Below are 15,592 nucleotides of genomic sequence, written 5' to 3'. Positions count from 1 at the left end.
GAAAAGTGTGGTTTCGGGGCTCAACAAATTTCACATAGGTTGACATGATTTCACACTTGAATGCAATTTGTATTCTTGAGGTTAAGGGAGGTTCCAATGTCTAGAGTGAATGAACATATCACAACTTGTGGAATGAAAGAAGCTTGAATCCTTGGATTGAGGAGAGACATCACCCATTCATTAAGAAAATCATAACACATAGCATGATTGCACCATGAAGTTGAAGATGTTTTCACCCATACCAATGAATTGTATTTAAGGAAAAGGAAATTTTGCACAAATGTAGATGAGGTTGCTTGCAACATTATAGTTGAAGGCATTTGCACCATTTGCAACAAAGGATTGCACCAACATCGATAAGTGAAACCACACCCATACCCACAAAGGGTATTCACATTTGTTTAAATGAAGATACCATTTCCATATATATGTAGGGACTTATGCCTCTTTCCATGAGAGTATTCACTACCATATACGCTACAAGGCAATGACATCCATAAATGTGAGTAAGGTCATGATTATTTACACAATGGGAATTCACATTTGTTGAGGAAAATGTGTATTCACATTACATTAAGGGAAGATAATCATGCTAGTTTAGATGAAGACCAGTGGAATTCACCCTTTGTGTGGTGAACCTTGCTTTCCTAAGAAGTTAATATGTGCTTTGACCTCTCCCTTCTTATTTTGTTTTGGTTGATAGAGCTTGTAGCTAGTGACCTAATTTGATGGCAAGACAAGCAACCACTATAGTGAGTAAATGAATTTTTTGGTATATGAAAGGATGAGAAAATGGGCATTCAAATAATCTCAAAGGAAATTGAAGTGTCATAACTAAACCTTTCAATTCCCTTTCAATTGACAAAGAAGGTGTCTTTTGGTTATTGAATTGGAGTCAAAGAATTACCTTATTTAAAGCTAAAGTGTGTCATTGATTCTTAAATAGTGTTTTGAAAGAGTTCTTTGAGGCAGTGATAGTAATTGGAGAGGGAGACCTAAAGCTGAAGCTAGCTCAAGGTCTAATAAACCATTCTCATTCTAAATGAAGATTGCAAGTTAAGATAGAGGAAAGAAAATAATTGTACTAGTTTGAAGTCCCATGCACATTTTCTTTTCTCAATTAGAACCAATGTAATTTGTAGTTTCCCTTCCATTAAACGAATCAACCAACACCATTCTTTCATGGCAGTTTTTTCTAAAGCAAGTTTCCCTAATATAAATCGATGTGTTAATGCTTCTTTTTAATTGAATGTGCATTTCAAATATATGTTATTTCAAAATATAGTTAGATAGTAGAAACATATTTACTAACTCTTAGTAAACAATAATAAAATGTATTCAAAAATCCATTGTGATGGGTTGTTTATTGGGATACCTACTAAGTGTATAGATCATGCTTCTTTCTCATGAGAAATCATCCCACTATTCTCGTTCTCATGTTCATGCTCTTCATTTCTCATGTTATTTCTCCATTGTTACTCATGAACCATACCTAAAGATGACAAAAATGAACAATTTGAAGAGGCTTAGTAGATCTTGGAAAAGATATAAAGAGGCCATATATGAATGTAGAGATTGGGAGATTGGGCATGTTAGGAAGCCTTCACCCACTTGTTATTGTTCCTCATTGATTTTTTGAAAGTTTTACTTTTACAAGTTAATCCCAACAAACATTCTACAAATTGAACTTTTTCCACCCACATTTAAAGAAATTGGTATGTGAGAATATCCTCAATAGACTCTTGAGTAGGGAAAGGGAAGATATTACTTTTGTTGTGCAAGGAAGTGAAAAAGACTTCCATGGTTGTTTCATGGTTATATGAAGTACCTAGAGTGCTTTGTAGTAAAGAAAATGACCCTACTGAATTAAAAAAAAATGAACACAACCGGAGAGACTTGGAGGGTATCTTACCAGAGCATGATGGCAGACGAGACAGAAAGCTTCAAGAATGAGGGCAAACCATGGAACGCCTGGAGGGAGAAGCCAGTCCACGTGTACCTGCATTTTGGGGTCTTTATGATATACACGAACTGCGCAATGACGATAATCCACCATGACAAGCTCAGCACGAACGCAGCGCCGAAGATTCCCCAACCCAGCTTGTAAACAGCGATCCAGCTCAGAAATAGGTGCACGAATATCGTGAAAAATGCAATGTAGGCGCTGGGCGCTACAATGCTCTGGGCCTGCAGGAACTTCTGAATTGGAAAATTGGCGGCATAGGCGAAGATCTGCGGGATGAGGCCATACACAAATATAGCGGCCGCAGAAGCTATTGTTTCTGATTCCCGCAAGAGGAGAAGTATGGGCCTGGAGAATACATAAACGAGTGTCAGAGGTATTCCTGTGAGCATGAGGAGGATGGTGGATCGTTGCAGGTAAATGCCCAGCATATCATAGTTCTTCGCTCCGTAGGCCTGCCCGCATAGCGTCTCCACTGCGCTTCCCATGCCTAACTGTTACAAAATCAAATGAGAAATCATCAGACTCAAAATTTTGATGCCACCGTTAGAAAGGATATGTGTGTTCTGTGAGATTTCAACTTTTTAATCAGAGCAATCAAACTATTCTATGTTTTAGTTTTCCGATGGCAATTTGGCTATATAAGTTTTTGGTGGGATCCGGGGATTAGCCCCTCGGAATTGGCCATATAAATTCTTTTGGGTGGTATCTTGGGGTTTTTTTCTTTGGTCATATAATTTTTTTGTGTGGTATTTTGGGTTTTATTATATTTTTTACTAAATAAAGTTAATAATTTGAAAAACATTTGTACTATGCGTATTTCAAAATTTAAATTTAAAACTCCAATAATTTTTTACGAATTTTTTTATAAAATTAGAAAAAAAAAATGCCAATATAAAAAAGAAGAATATTGTCGAATTTAAGTTTTTGTGATCCATATCAAGTTTTTAGAAGATTTTTGAGCAGAAAACACTTTTTTTTTCATGACGATAAACCACACTCGTTGGTTTGAAAAGCATGGACAAAAATATTATAATGTGATTTCCGCCCAAAAATCTTCTTAAAAAAAAGAATACTACTTTTTAACCTATTAAATTATGTATAGAAAATTTTGAAATATTTTACAATTTATTCTTCATAATGGAAAATATATTGTTATTTAATATTATAATATTAAAAAAATAACTAAATGATATATAATAATATTTTAAAAAATAATTAATATAAATTTATTTTATTTAAATATGATCTATTAATTAATTATTATTTAAATAACATTCACAGTTTATTTACATAAAAAATTTTAAATATGAAAGATTTATATATTATTATAGATATATTTTGATTTATATGAGTTTAGTATTTTTAAGATCTTGAATTTATTTATGCAATCAAAAATTCATTTTAAATAATAAAGGTATACAATCTGGGGAAATTTTTTATTATTAAATTGAGAATAAAAAATGATAAAAATGTTTAATAGTTAGAGTGTCTTTTTTTGAAATGGTAAGTTTGAGCTCTATGATTGCATATTTCAAGCGTCCTAACCTTGAATCCATTTATGTAATCAAAAATACATTTTAAATAACAAAAATACACATTCTAGTGAATTTTTTAATGACTAGATTCAGAAGAGAACCAAAAAAAAAGGAAGAAAGAAAAAGAGATAAAAATGTATGATGGTTAGACTCTTGTTATAAAAATGTCTATGTTTTAAAAATAACTTCAAAATGCACAAATTTTAACAATACCTAACTTAATAATAAACATTTTTAAAACAATGTGTGAAAGAGTATTATGAAACACTATTAATAATACTTGAATGTAGATTTTCATAGTTGTTTATCTTGAAGCATAGTTTTTTTGGATAAAAAATGTGTCAAATGTTTTGAAATGTTAAATGTTTCTAGTGGACAATCCAAAATTCATTTTAAACAAAAAAGATACACAATCTTGTGAAATTTTTTATCATTGGATTCAGATAAAAAAAAAGATAAAAATGCTTAATAGTTAGTGTCTTTTTTTGAAATGGTAAGTTCGAGCTCTCTAATTTGCACATTTCAAGTGTTCTAAGGGTTTTTGTGAGCCTTGAATCCATTTATGCATTCAAAAATACATTTTAAATAACAAAAATACACAATCTAGTGAATTTTTTTATGACTAAATTCAGACAAAAAAGAGAAAAATGTATGATGGTTAGATGGTTTTTATAATGTCCGTGTTTTAAAAATAATTTCAAAATGCACAAATTTTAACAGTACCTAACTTAGTAATAAACATTTTTAAAAGAATATGTGAAAATAGTATTATCTAACACTATTAATAATTCTTGAATGTAGATTTTCATAGTTGTTTATCTTGAAGCATAGTTTTTTTTTGGATAAAAATTATGTCAAATGTTTTGAAATGTTAAATGTTTCAAGTGGACAATCCACCCATTATAGAAAACAAAAGCTTAAAACTTAAAAGAGTGTGAAGAAATGATTAAATAAAATATTTAAGAGCATAACTCTTGAAAATACCAAAACATTGAGAGAAAAAAGATTATTCAAAGAATTTATAATAAGAAAAAACTTTAACCATAATTGATTTAATAATTAAAAATGATTAAAATAGATGTTGGAGAGATGTCTATTAAAAAGAAAAAGCAGTTTGACCAAAGCTTTATAAGAAAAATAAATGAAGTTGGAAAAAAATGAAAAGGAGATATAATGATCACACAAATAAAATAATATTAGGTAAACTTAATTTAATGAAAGAGTTACAGTTATTCAGTCAACAATAGTAGTTTTGTATATATGGTTTTCGTTGCCCATGGTTTTGTGCACATAGATTGCAGGTAAAGAAGAATTTTAAAAGCTTGGAAAGGCTCTATTGTAAAAACGCCAGGGATGTGAGGGATGAACATTTAGTTGATGGGCTTGGCCAAGGGACACTAATGGAATAATCTATTAGCTAGTTTTCCGAGATAGGGGTTTCTAAAGATAAACCTTGAGTTTATTATTTGTGTTTTACTTCTTAAATTTATATCTCTTTAGTAAATTTCAACAAATGATATAGTAAATAAAATAGATGTTGGAGAGGTGTCTATTAAAAATAAAAAGAAAAAGGGGTTTCACCAAAGCATTTTTAGAAAAAGATTGGGGTGAAAAAAATGAGAAGGAGATTAATGATCACACAAATAAAATAATATTAGGCAAATTTAATGGAAGAGTCAAAGTTATTCACTTAATAATAGTGGTTTTGGGCACATGGTTTTGGTTGCCCATAGTTTTGTGCACATAGATTGCATGTAATGAAGCCTCTAAAAGACTCAGAAAGGCTCCATTGTAAAGATGTCAAGGATGTAAGCGATGAAATGAAATTTAACGAATGATATAGAGGGACATGATGAGGTTGAAGCCGAGAGAGAAAGATCCTACGAAGTCAAACCTCTTGGAGAATGATGTAGACAAATGCTTCAAATCTGATGGGCAAATTGCCGCCTAGGGAGTTGTGAAAATGGTTAAATTTGAGGGGTGGGTCTATTTTGAAATTCCACCTGAATGGAACGAATTATCATGGTTTGTTTGCTTCAAATGGTAGGAATTCACTCGTGAATTTGGTGCGCTGTGGAAGATAGAGATGTTGGTGATAGGGGCATTCCAAATTATTAGATACCTAGATATAAAGTTTGAATGGGTAGGGTGTTGAGGTGAGCCATGTTGGCTCACTTGGCCCTTTGGCGGGATTTGGTCAATGGGAACTCGACACAGGTTTTAATGGGGCATTATTAGGAAAACTTAAGTCGAATTTTAAGGGGTTATTGTTAGGTAAACTTGACTCCGTGAAAGAGAACCTAGAAAAAAAAGGAAATTGAAAGAAGATCACAAGACCGAGAAAAGAATGAGGGGTGGATGGAGGATTGGAAATGAAAGCTTCTTGAAAAGAATTTAACTCACAAAATAAATATGAATTTGAGCCACTTTGAAGAGGGTGATCCACATGAAGAGCTCCAAGCTCACTGAAAAATAATTGACATGTTAATTCATTTTTAACATTTATGCTTTGGAAGTTATAGGTGTTAACATTTGGAAGCCCCCTCCTCATGGTTTTTTAAAGGTTAATATTGATGGAGCATCTAAGGGCAACCCAGGATTAGCTGGCTTTGGGGGTGCCATAAGAGATGATCAGGGGCAAATAAAGAAAATCTTCCATGGCCACTTGGGGAAGGCCACTAATAACATGGCTGAGCTCATGGCATTAGAGCAATGTTTGGAAATCTCAGTGGATTCAAATTCACACAATGTTATAATTGAAGTAGATTCGGAATTGATTATTAGAGCAGCTAGGAAAATATGCAATGGAACCTCTCCAGATAAAGTGTCAAAGCATTGGAAGATTTTGCAGGTTTTTCACTGTATCTACTCACACTTGCAAACCCTTAAAAATGTCAGATTTTTTCATGTGAAAAGGAAAGCTAACATGTTAGTGGATCGGTTGGCGAACGAAGGAGTTACCAATAGGGACAGGGATTCCAGGTATGATTGGGATTCGTTACCTACAGGAAAATTATGGGAGGAGTGTCTGTGTCAGGAGACCCAAGATATGGAACTTTGGACTAACAGGATGGATCGAAGGGATTCAGGAGACAGGCGAGATGAGGGAGAACCCTAAACTGTCTGACCCTTTGGTTTAGCTGTTTTCCAAAACTCGGTGTACTTTTGATTGAATGATGAAAGGACTGACTCAGAAAGTACAACAAGTTTGGTCGTCCATTTTCATTTTGCTTAGTTGGGGTTTGACAGAGAATTTGGGTGGACTGGAATGGCTCAAGAATTGCCCGCTGGACTGGACTAATGGACATCACTTGGTGAAAGAGCGTGTATGCTTTTCCACGAAACAACCGATTCAAAACCACAAGTGGTATATCGGGCAGGGTCCGAATGGTTTTTGGTTTTTTGAGGTTGGCCCTCGATTCCACTCTTCGTGCGACACGTTGTGGTGCGAGGTGAGAGAAAACCGCCCAACTCTCGTGCTTCTCGTCCTCTTGATATTCACGAAGGCCATTGGACCTAAGTCGGGTAATCAACAGTGGTGATTTGTTTGTGTTAGTTGGTTGGGAATTTCAGACCAAAAAAAGTTTAGAGTGCTATGCTTATAATTTTCATCGAGTCCATTTGAAAGTTTTAAGTGTGGTTTGTGGTGGGACTTCTTGTGGACCCTCGGCAGATCATTTGGGGCCTTTTATGGCCCTTGGTTAGGTGGACTCGTCTTCCGAGGAGTTAAAGGTTTCATTTGGTGCACATCAACACTACCAGATGGTCTTTTGCCCTAATTGTTTGCGGGTTTCTCCCCGGTTTTCATGTTTAGGCTTCTCATGGTTTTGGGTGAGTGGTTCGGTTTCTACCTGCCCTGTTGACTGTTGAACTCTCACAGAGCGAGTGCGGCTTCATGTAAATTATGTATTATTGGCTAGCTTAATAGAAGGTCCTACTCTTACTTGATCAAGAAAAACATTTAAGCTTTGGAAGTTGCTAGTTCATATTTTTAATATTTGGGCTCAAATGAATGAGTTATTTGGGCTCAAATGAAAAAGTGAATTCTATAAACTCAAATGTGAAAAAATAAGCTAACATGCCAATTATTTTTTACTAAGCTTAGAGATCTTCATGCATATTAGCTTCTTGAGAGTGATTCAAATTCACATTCATCCCCTATATGTGAGTTAACATTCTTTCCTTTGTTTTGTGAACTTGATCTTCTTTCAACTTCCTCTTTGTTTGGATTTTTTAGTTTCCTCTCCCTTCTTTTCTTTTCCCTTTTTTGATTTGTTCGTAGCTCCCACCCATTTATGTTTCATTCTTATTTTGATTTCGATTATATTTTTTAATAGACTTAAGACTTTCATATTTTCTTTCTCCTTAAACTTTATGTATTTTTCAATGTATTTTCTTGAACTCTTTCTTTAATCTTTTTTCCACATTGGTTATCCTTCAAGCTTTTGTCCCCAATGATGGGTCATTGGTTATCCTTCAAGCTTTTGTCCCCAATAATAAGTCACTAGTTATCTTTCAAACTTTTGTCCGCAATGATGGGTAGAGTGAGTAGTTCACTTTGACATTTAGATACGTTTGACACAATTGTTATCAAAACACTATGCTTTACTACCAATAATAAAATTTTTAATTTTAATTTTTAATTGTGACTTGTATATAAATAAATGAAAACCTATTTTTGTATTTTGTAAAATTTAAATAGATTGATTTTACTGAAAAATAATGCAATTTCTAAATTCCTAGTAAATATGAGATTTCAAATGTAAGTTTCTGAGAAACAATAGATCACAAGTTTCAAATTTGGTAAATCCCTGAAATGTTGGAAAAATTAAATCCCGAAATGTTGGGACAAGAAGTCCTTTCGATGTTCTTCAAATGCACTACTATGAGAAGCTATATGTTACAAAAATCCCAAAAGCATAAGCTACAGGATTCAAATCTCGTTAAATCCATTCAATGTAATACAACCGGTAATAAATCATAAATTAGGAATCTCATTAAAAAACCATTAAAATTGATATTAAAAATCATATATAACTAATTGAAATCTAATCATTATATACTCAAATTTAATCAAATCCTTGGCAACCCAGATTAAATTTAAATACTTCAAGAAAATCACAATCACACAGTCAAATCTACTCATGGAAACAATCAGTGAACATATCTGTGCAACTCCCTGAACTTTGAACCATGCAACGCACTAGATGAATGAAGACGGTATTTAATGTATATATACCATGATATATAGTACTAGATGAATGAAGAGGGTATTTACTGTATATATACCAGGAGTGCATAAGCAAAGGTTTGGATCCAACTGAACTATGATATATAGCACTAGACGAATGAAGAGAGTATTTATTGTATATATACCATGATATATAGCACTAGATGAATGAAGAGGGTATTTAATGTATATATACCATGAGTCCATAAGCAAAACTTTGGATGCCTGCGTTTCCGAGAGACGCAGCAGCGAGCTCCAGGTTTCCAAGATGGCCAGAAAAGATCTGAGTAGCCATGCTCATTATATAGTTCACCACGTACACCACCACTGCTGGTAAAGCAAGTCCCCATAGCAGTTTGGATTCCAAGAACAGAGCATCTCTCATCATTTTCGCCCATGGCTGGTTATCTGCATTCAACAGAATCAGTTCCAGACGGTTTATATCATCCACATGGCCGCTACTGCCAGCAACAAGGAGATGCTCCTCCACTTCACCGGTCTCCATTGAGAGAATACTCTTCAATTTCTCCCCTGCCGAGGGATATAAGTATAACCAGAGCAAGTGAAAAGTTTGTGCGCATCCTGACTGGAAGAATATTAACAGATGAATAAAGCGAGTAAAAAGAAACCAGATTCTTGTGTCCACCTTCCCATGAATAGCTGGTCCCCTTCCCATCATCATCACGTGCGTCACTGACAATGCTCGTTATCTACCCATAGTTCTACCGGTCATATTAGTAGTCGTACCAGTCAAACACACAGCTTTTCACATTTTTGATAAAATTATGTGTAATTTTTTTAGAAATTCAGGTTACAGCGATTAAGTTTCAAGATTTTAGATTTTAGGTATTTAGAGGTTTTTGAATCCATTTCCAATACCAAAAACACAGAATTCAAGCATTTTTACTGTTTATTTTTTGAAACGAGAATGGCCAGATTTGGGAGATTTTGACTGTCTCTATAAATTGACACAATTCTAGAAAATAATAATGAAATTGACATGTTATTCTAAAAATGTGTTTTTAATTTTAACATATCTACAGAAGTGTTTGGTTATAAACAAATTTAAGATTAAAGGTGCAGTTCCATATGATATCTTGTTAAGTGAAACATGACTGCTCTTATTGAAGCAATTGCTATGATGAAAGAGGGTAGATGACCTAACACTGTCTTTAACGATAGATTGTGCAAAAGCAAAAAATTTTGGATGCAGCAAAATAACAAATGGTTTAGTAAATGGGGTATTTGCTTGAACGCGTGTCCCATAAACAACAAAGAGATAAAAGTTTTTGTTATGTACTTGGGATAAGGAGCTAGGAAGAAAGAAAAATTACTATATTGAAGTGTTTAATTCCACTCATAGTCATCAACCAAAAGCATACATAGAGACCAATATCTCTTGGAGAGCCAAAATTCTTATTGCTCAGTTAAGGACTAATTCTCATCAACTCCATTGTGAAACAGGGGTTGGAAAAGGCCAAAAGAAGTGTGGGAGGAAAGAGTATGCATTTTTTGTTCTTCCGAAAAAATGGAAACAGAAAAACATTTCATTTTAGAATGTGAGGCCTTCAAAGGCATCAGGGAAAGTTATGCAGATATGTTGGCAGCTAGCTCTTGGGATATAAAATAATTTATTTCTTTCTTTCTTCATGTATATATTACTTGTGATTCTTTTAAGAATGTGTTAATTTCTTTCTTTCTTTCTTCATGTATATATTACCTGTGATTCCTTTAAGAGTGTGTTAATTTCTTTCTTTCTTTCTTCATCTATATATTACCTGTGATTCTTTTAAGAACATGTTTTTTATTAAAATTATGCAAATATGTTGGTAGCTAACTCTTAGGATATAAAATAATTTCTTTCTTTCTTTCTTCATGTATATATTACTTGTGATCCTTTTAAGAATATGTTTTTCTTTAAAATTGCAGTTTCAAAATTTAGAATATATTAATAAGATATATAACATTTCACATTTACAAAAAATAGTAATAAAATTGACATGCCAATTTAAAAAGTGTTTTTAATTTTAATTGATACACTAATGACTTAGCAAAAAAATAAACCTGATATAAACGAAGTGGGACACACATCTTTAAACTCAATTTGATTTATAACTTAACTCTAAGCTTAAAAATAAATTATTATTATTATAATATAAAATTATAATATTTTTATTTTATTTAATAAAATTTTAATTAAAATATAAAATATCATTAAAATTAAAATTAAAATTAAAATAAAAACAAAAACTAAACCAACAAAACAAACCATATAAGTTACATGATCAGACAAAGGAGAAAGTTTACATTACTAGGTACATGTAGCATATACCCAAAGTTTTACTAGTTAAATATATAGCATTTTACATTTTTTATAAAATTAGGTAGAATTTTTTAGAAATCCAAGTTACAATTGTCAGTCTTCAATATTTTGGGTGCCCATAAGTTTTTGATAGTGCTGAATTTATTTTCACCATCAAAAACAAGATTCAAATATTCTTAGTATGAGATTTTTGAAAAAGACAGTCCGATTACACCCAAAAATAATAATGATATGTCATTTTAAAAGATGCGTTTTTATTTTAGTATGTTTGTTTTTTTTTAATTATTTATTTTGTTGTTTTACTCTCTCATACACATATATCACAAGTGACTACTCTAAGAATGTGTTTATTTTTAAGAGGTCGCAGATTCAAAATAAAAAAAATGTACACTTTGCGACCTTTCTAAAGGCCCACATTGAATGGGTAATTCATAATTCAACTAGAGCTAGGATTCAATTTCTACTAATCAAATATACAACTTTTCACATTTACAAAAATAATAATAGAATTGACATGTCATTTTAAAAGGTGTTTTTATATTTAGAAGGTCCACTTACGACTTATCAAAAGAGATCTAAACCATTTAGGACACAATTTATAAGTGACTTAACTATGAGCTTAAAAATAATTTATTATTATTATAATAATATAACATTTATTTTTTTCATAAAATTTATTTTATTTAATAAATTTATAATTAAAATATAAATTATTTAGCAACAAAAAAATAACATCAAAAACAAATGGAAACAAAACATAGACATTACATGATTAGACAAAGGAGAAATTTTACGTTATTAAGAATTCAAGAATAACTAAGAATCGATTGAAACCAGGGGCATCCAAGAATAGTAAAGACAAAGTTTCGGGGCACTACAAAAATATTTTGCAACGCCTACAGGCCTACAACAAGCCGATTTTTGGGTTGCGTATGAGAGTTTGAAAGCTTGTTACGACCTGCCCGTTGCACCGCTGGATAAGTGGAGTCCCTGGTAAGTTAGATGAGGTTGAAAAAGAATTAGAAGTTGAGAGGAGACTCTCTCTCATGGAACTTGTGAAGCCAAATCCATATTCTATGTTTGACTGCATATTCGAAATTAATTTGTTAAAAATCCATAATGTCTTTAAATACAAAGATGTGGTACTTGTGTTGGAGTACCCTGGGTTATGGGAAGATAGGGAAACCCAATTTGTTCTCAAAAGTCTTTAAATACAAAGTTATGGGTGCTTGTATTGGAGTATCCTGGGTTATGGGAAGCCAAGAGAATTCACCTTATCTTTATGTCACTAGGTCGTGGTTTTTCAAGCCACAAATTAAGCATGTAGTGAACTTACTACTATTCATTCTTCCATACAAATATTTTTATCAAAACTACGAGCTATCTAAAACCCAAAAACCACTAACAATAAATTAACTATTATTTTAACTTAATTTTGTTTAAAAATTATATATCCATCAAATAATTTGATTTCACTCATGTTTATAAATGTTTTAAAATTATGTATTCATTAAATAATTTAGTTCAATTATGTTTATAAATGTTATAATAAAATTAAGAAAGATCATGATATACATGAGTTCAATTCACAATGTTACACGTTGTAGATTCATTCCTTCTGAAGTATAAGCTTACATATCCATTGAATAATTTAAATTCATTTTATCTTTAAAGAGGATCTTGTAGTGCAGAGGCTTTCTAGATTTCCTAACACCCATACCCATCTTGTTGGTGAGGAGTAATCAAAAGTTCTTTCATGACTTAGGTTTCGTGTCAACAAAAAGTTCTATCAAAAATTTTCCAGTGGGTGTATTTTTAATGAACGTGGTAAAATAAATTTTAGGGTGAAAGCATAAGATAGGTTATATTTTTGGGCTATATAGGGTGATGAAATTTCAAGTTTTTTCTCTTTTATCAAATTGCATCTCGCAAAATTCATATAAGAATTATGAATTTTGATTCAGATTAAGAAGACTATATGTGGAGAATTATGTTGTTGTCCTAATGATATTTTTTGCAAAAACGTAAGAGGTATGTGTGTGTTCATGTAGCATAACTTAGTCTATAATGGATAATAATATATATATATATGTATATATATACGAGCATGATAGAGAATTAAGTTTTTCATATCAATTTTTTTTATGCAAAACTATATTTTTATTATTTTTTAAAGTTGGCTAAGTAATATTTCAATTGCATTTTAGAGACACATGTGTTCACTTAAGATTTTTTTCAATTCTTTAAATAAATTTAAAAACGAAGTGTACCTTTTTGAAGAGACTCATAAACAAAAATAGTGATATTTTTTGAAATTTTTTCATCGTGTATATTTTATGTTATTGATTTTTTATTCAACCCCTTTGAAATTGTCCAAAACAAATTCAAGCGTTATTTTTAAAAGATATTAGATGAAAAATACCATATGAATTCGAAAGTGTCAATCATTGGATAGAAGATTATTTCACGAATCCAACGTGATCAAATTCACCACTTAAAGACAAATTCTGCCATAAATCTGATAGGGTACAAAATAGGGTTGCAGAGAAATCTACAAAAAAAGTGTTGGAACTATAATTTTTAGGACTTTAAAAGCTCGATCAAGCACTTAAATTAAAAATTAAAATTTCTCAATCAAACATTAAATTAACCTTCAATCAAGTAGCCTGTGTGGTTAACCAGCGGCATTAGGGCTCGATCGAGCTCATGCTTTTGATGGAGAGAACTTACTCCTTTCTACAAATCGAGTTTGGTTCAAAACCATCAGTAGATATTCTCTTGGGCTTAGAAATATGTTTTTTATAACTTGTCTACCCACTTATAAATGCCAAAACTAGAGTTTTTCTAATTTTTTTTATTTATTTGTGTTTAGAGTCATTGTTTGTTCCAAACACTGGGTCGGGCTACTTCAAATTTAGTTCGTTCATATCTTCAGCAACAAAGAATTGAGAAATTGTCTTGTGAATCCTTGTTGAATAGTTCATATGTAGCTAAAGCTCAAAACCTATATTCCATCTTTTCAATAGACATATATTAGTTCACACATACAAATGAATGTAAAAAATACACACAAACACACAAAAAGAAATTCAAAGCAATGAAGTTGATAAAGGAAATTATAAGTAAGAAGATTTACCTTTGATATGAGAAAATACATGCTACAACTTAAGGACCAACAACAAACCAAGCCATGAATGCACACATTCTCTTAAAAATGCAAAAAAACCTCGTAAAACTCTGGGTTCAAAACTCTTAGAAGATTCTCTTTTTCGGACTCAAAAAGATGTTCATTTCTTGTCAACCGCAAGGTAAAATTTAATTTGGTTTTTCATTTAATTTTGTTTATTTAATTTAATTTTAATTTCAAATTTATTTTTATGTAATTTGACTATGTCAAAATGTTTGAAAAGACATTACAACATCTCTTTCATACTAAGTTAGAGAGTGTATCTTGGCCCAATTAATTATAAAAAGAATTAATATATGAGTTAAATATATATATAAATTTTAAAAAAGATGTAACAATATTCTTAACCACGGAGATTCACCCCTGCTTTACTATATACATTCTTAACTTGTAAATAACTCTTCTTACAATACCATGGGCTAATACTATGGCTTATCAATACCACATGTCCAATATGACATGTATTGATATGGCATTTTCTTTAATTAATTAATCTGTGATAAATTAATTAAAAGAACATAAATAGCTTGGATATAAATATTAACCCTTGATCTATGAATACTACTATGAATATTCCAGCATATTCCATGGAGGTGTATAAGGGGAATGTGTGTTCCCGTACATGCTCAATGTGGAGTTGACACTCGTCCCTCTATATGGTCACTGGATTTGTTGTTAATATTACAACTCGAGACAAATAAAATGTTTAAAAATATATGTTCCCTAATTTATGTAGATATCAACTTCATAATATATTTATATATAAAAAGAAAACATTTCAACCCAAGACAAATAAAATATTTAAAAATCTATGTTCCCTAATTTATGTAGATATCAACTTCATAATATGTTTATATATAAAAAGAAAATGTTAAAAGAGAATATTTTAATGTTGTATATCATAAAATATTCAATATCCAAAGAAAATAAATAATTGAATGTTAAAAAATAAAGTAATTAAAAGTAAATAAACATGTGAGTAAGATGTTTAAACCTTGTACTTTTCAAAAATATTTCAACCCAAAACAAATAAAATATTTAAAAATCTATGTTCCCTAATTTATGTAGATATCAATTTCATAATATATTTATATATAAAAATAAAATGTTTCAACCCAAGACAAATAAAATATTTAAAAATCTATGTTCCCTAATTTATGTAGATATCAACTTCATAATATATTTATATATAAAAAGAAAATGTTAAAGGAAAATATTTTAATGTTGTATATCATTAAATATTCAATGTCCAAAGAAAAATAATCACTGAATGTTAAAAAATAAAATAGGAAAGATCAATTACTTCCTAATAAGAATAATAAGAGACAGGTGTGTAATTCATTCAATTCTT

At 31.2% G+C, this 15,592-nt stretch overlaps 1 protein-coding gene across 2 annotated transcripts in view; it reads right to left on the bottom strand.

The window, feature by feature from the left end:
- Window positions 1-9,334, bottom strand: part of LOC149230651 (protein DETOXIFICATION 40-like) — an 84,545-nt gene extending 75,211 nt beyond the window's left edge. For both annotated transcript variants that reach the window (XM_089376115.1, XM_089376114.1), the window contains exons 1-2: window positions 8,928-9,334; window positions 1,913-2,457 (exon numbers count right to left, since the gene is read on the bottom strand). In XM_089376115.1, the coding sequence (XP_089232241.1) occupies window positions 1,913-2,457; window positions 8,928-9,236 (854 nt within the window). In that variant the 5' untranslated portion in view covers window positions 9,237-9,334. The remainder of the gene's footprint in view (window positions 1-1,912; window positions 2,458-8,927) is intronic.
- Window positions 9,335-15,592: the final 6,258 nt, after the last annotated feature.

This window comes from Pinus tabuliformis, chromosome J (genome assembly GCF_031772625.1).
Source record: "Pinus tabuliformis cultivar Carrire ecotype Pingquan chromosome J, CPIR1, whole genome shotgun sequence".
In the NCBI taxonomy this organism is placed as follows: domain Eukaryota; kingdom Viridiplantae; phylum Streptophyta; class Pinopsida; order Pinales; family Pinaceae; genus Pinus; species Pinus tabuliformis.
Note: the sequence above shows the minus strand (reverse complement) of the source record. Positions and strands in the feature narration are given on the sequence as shown.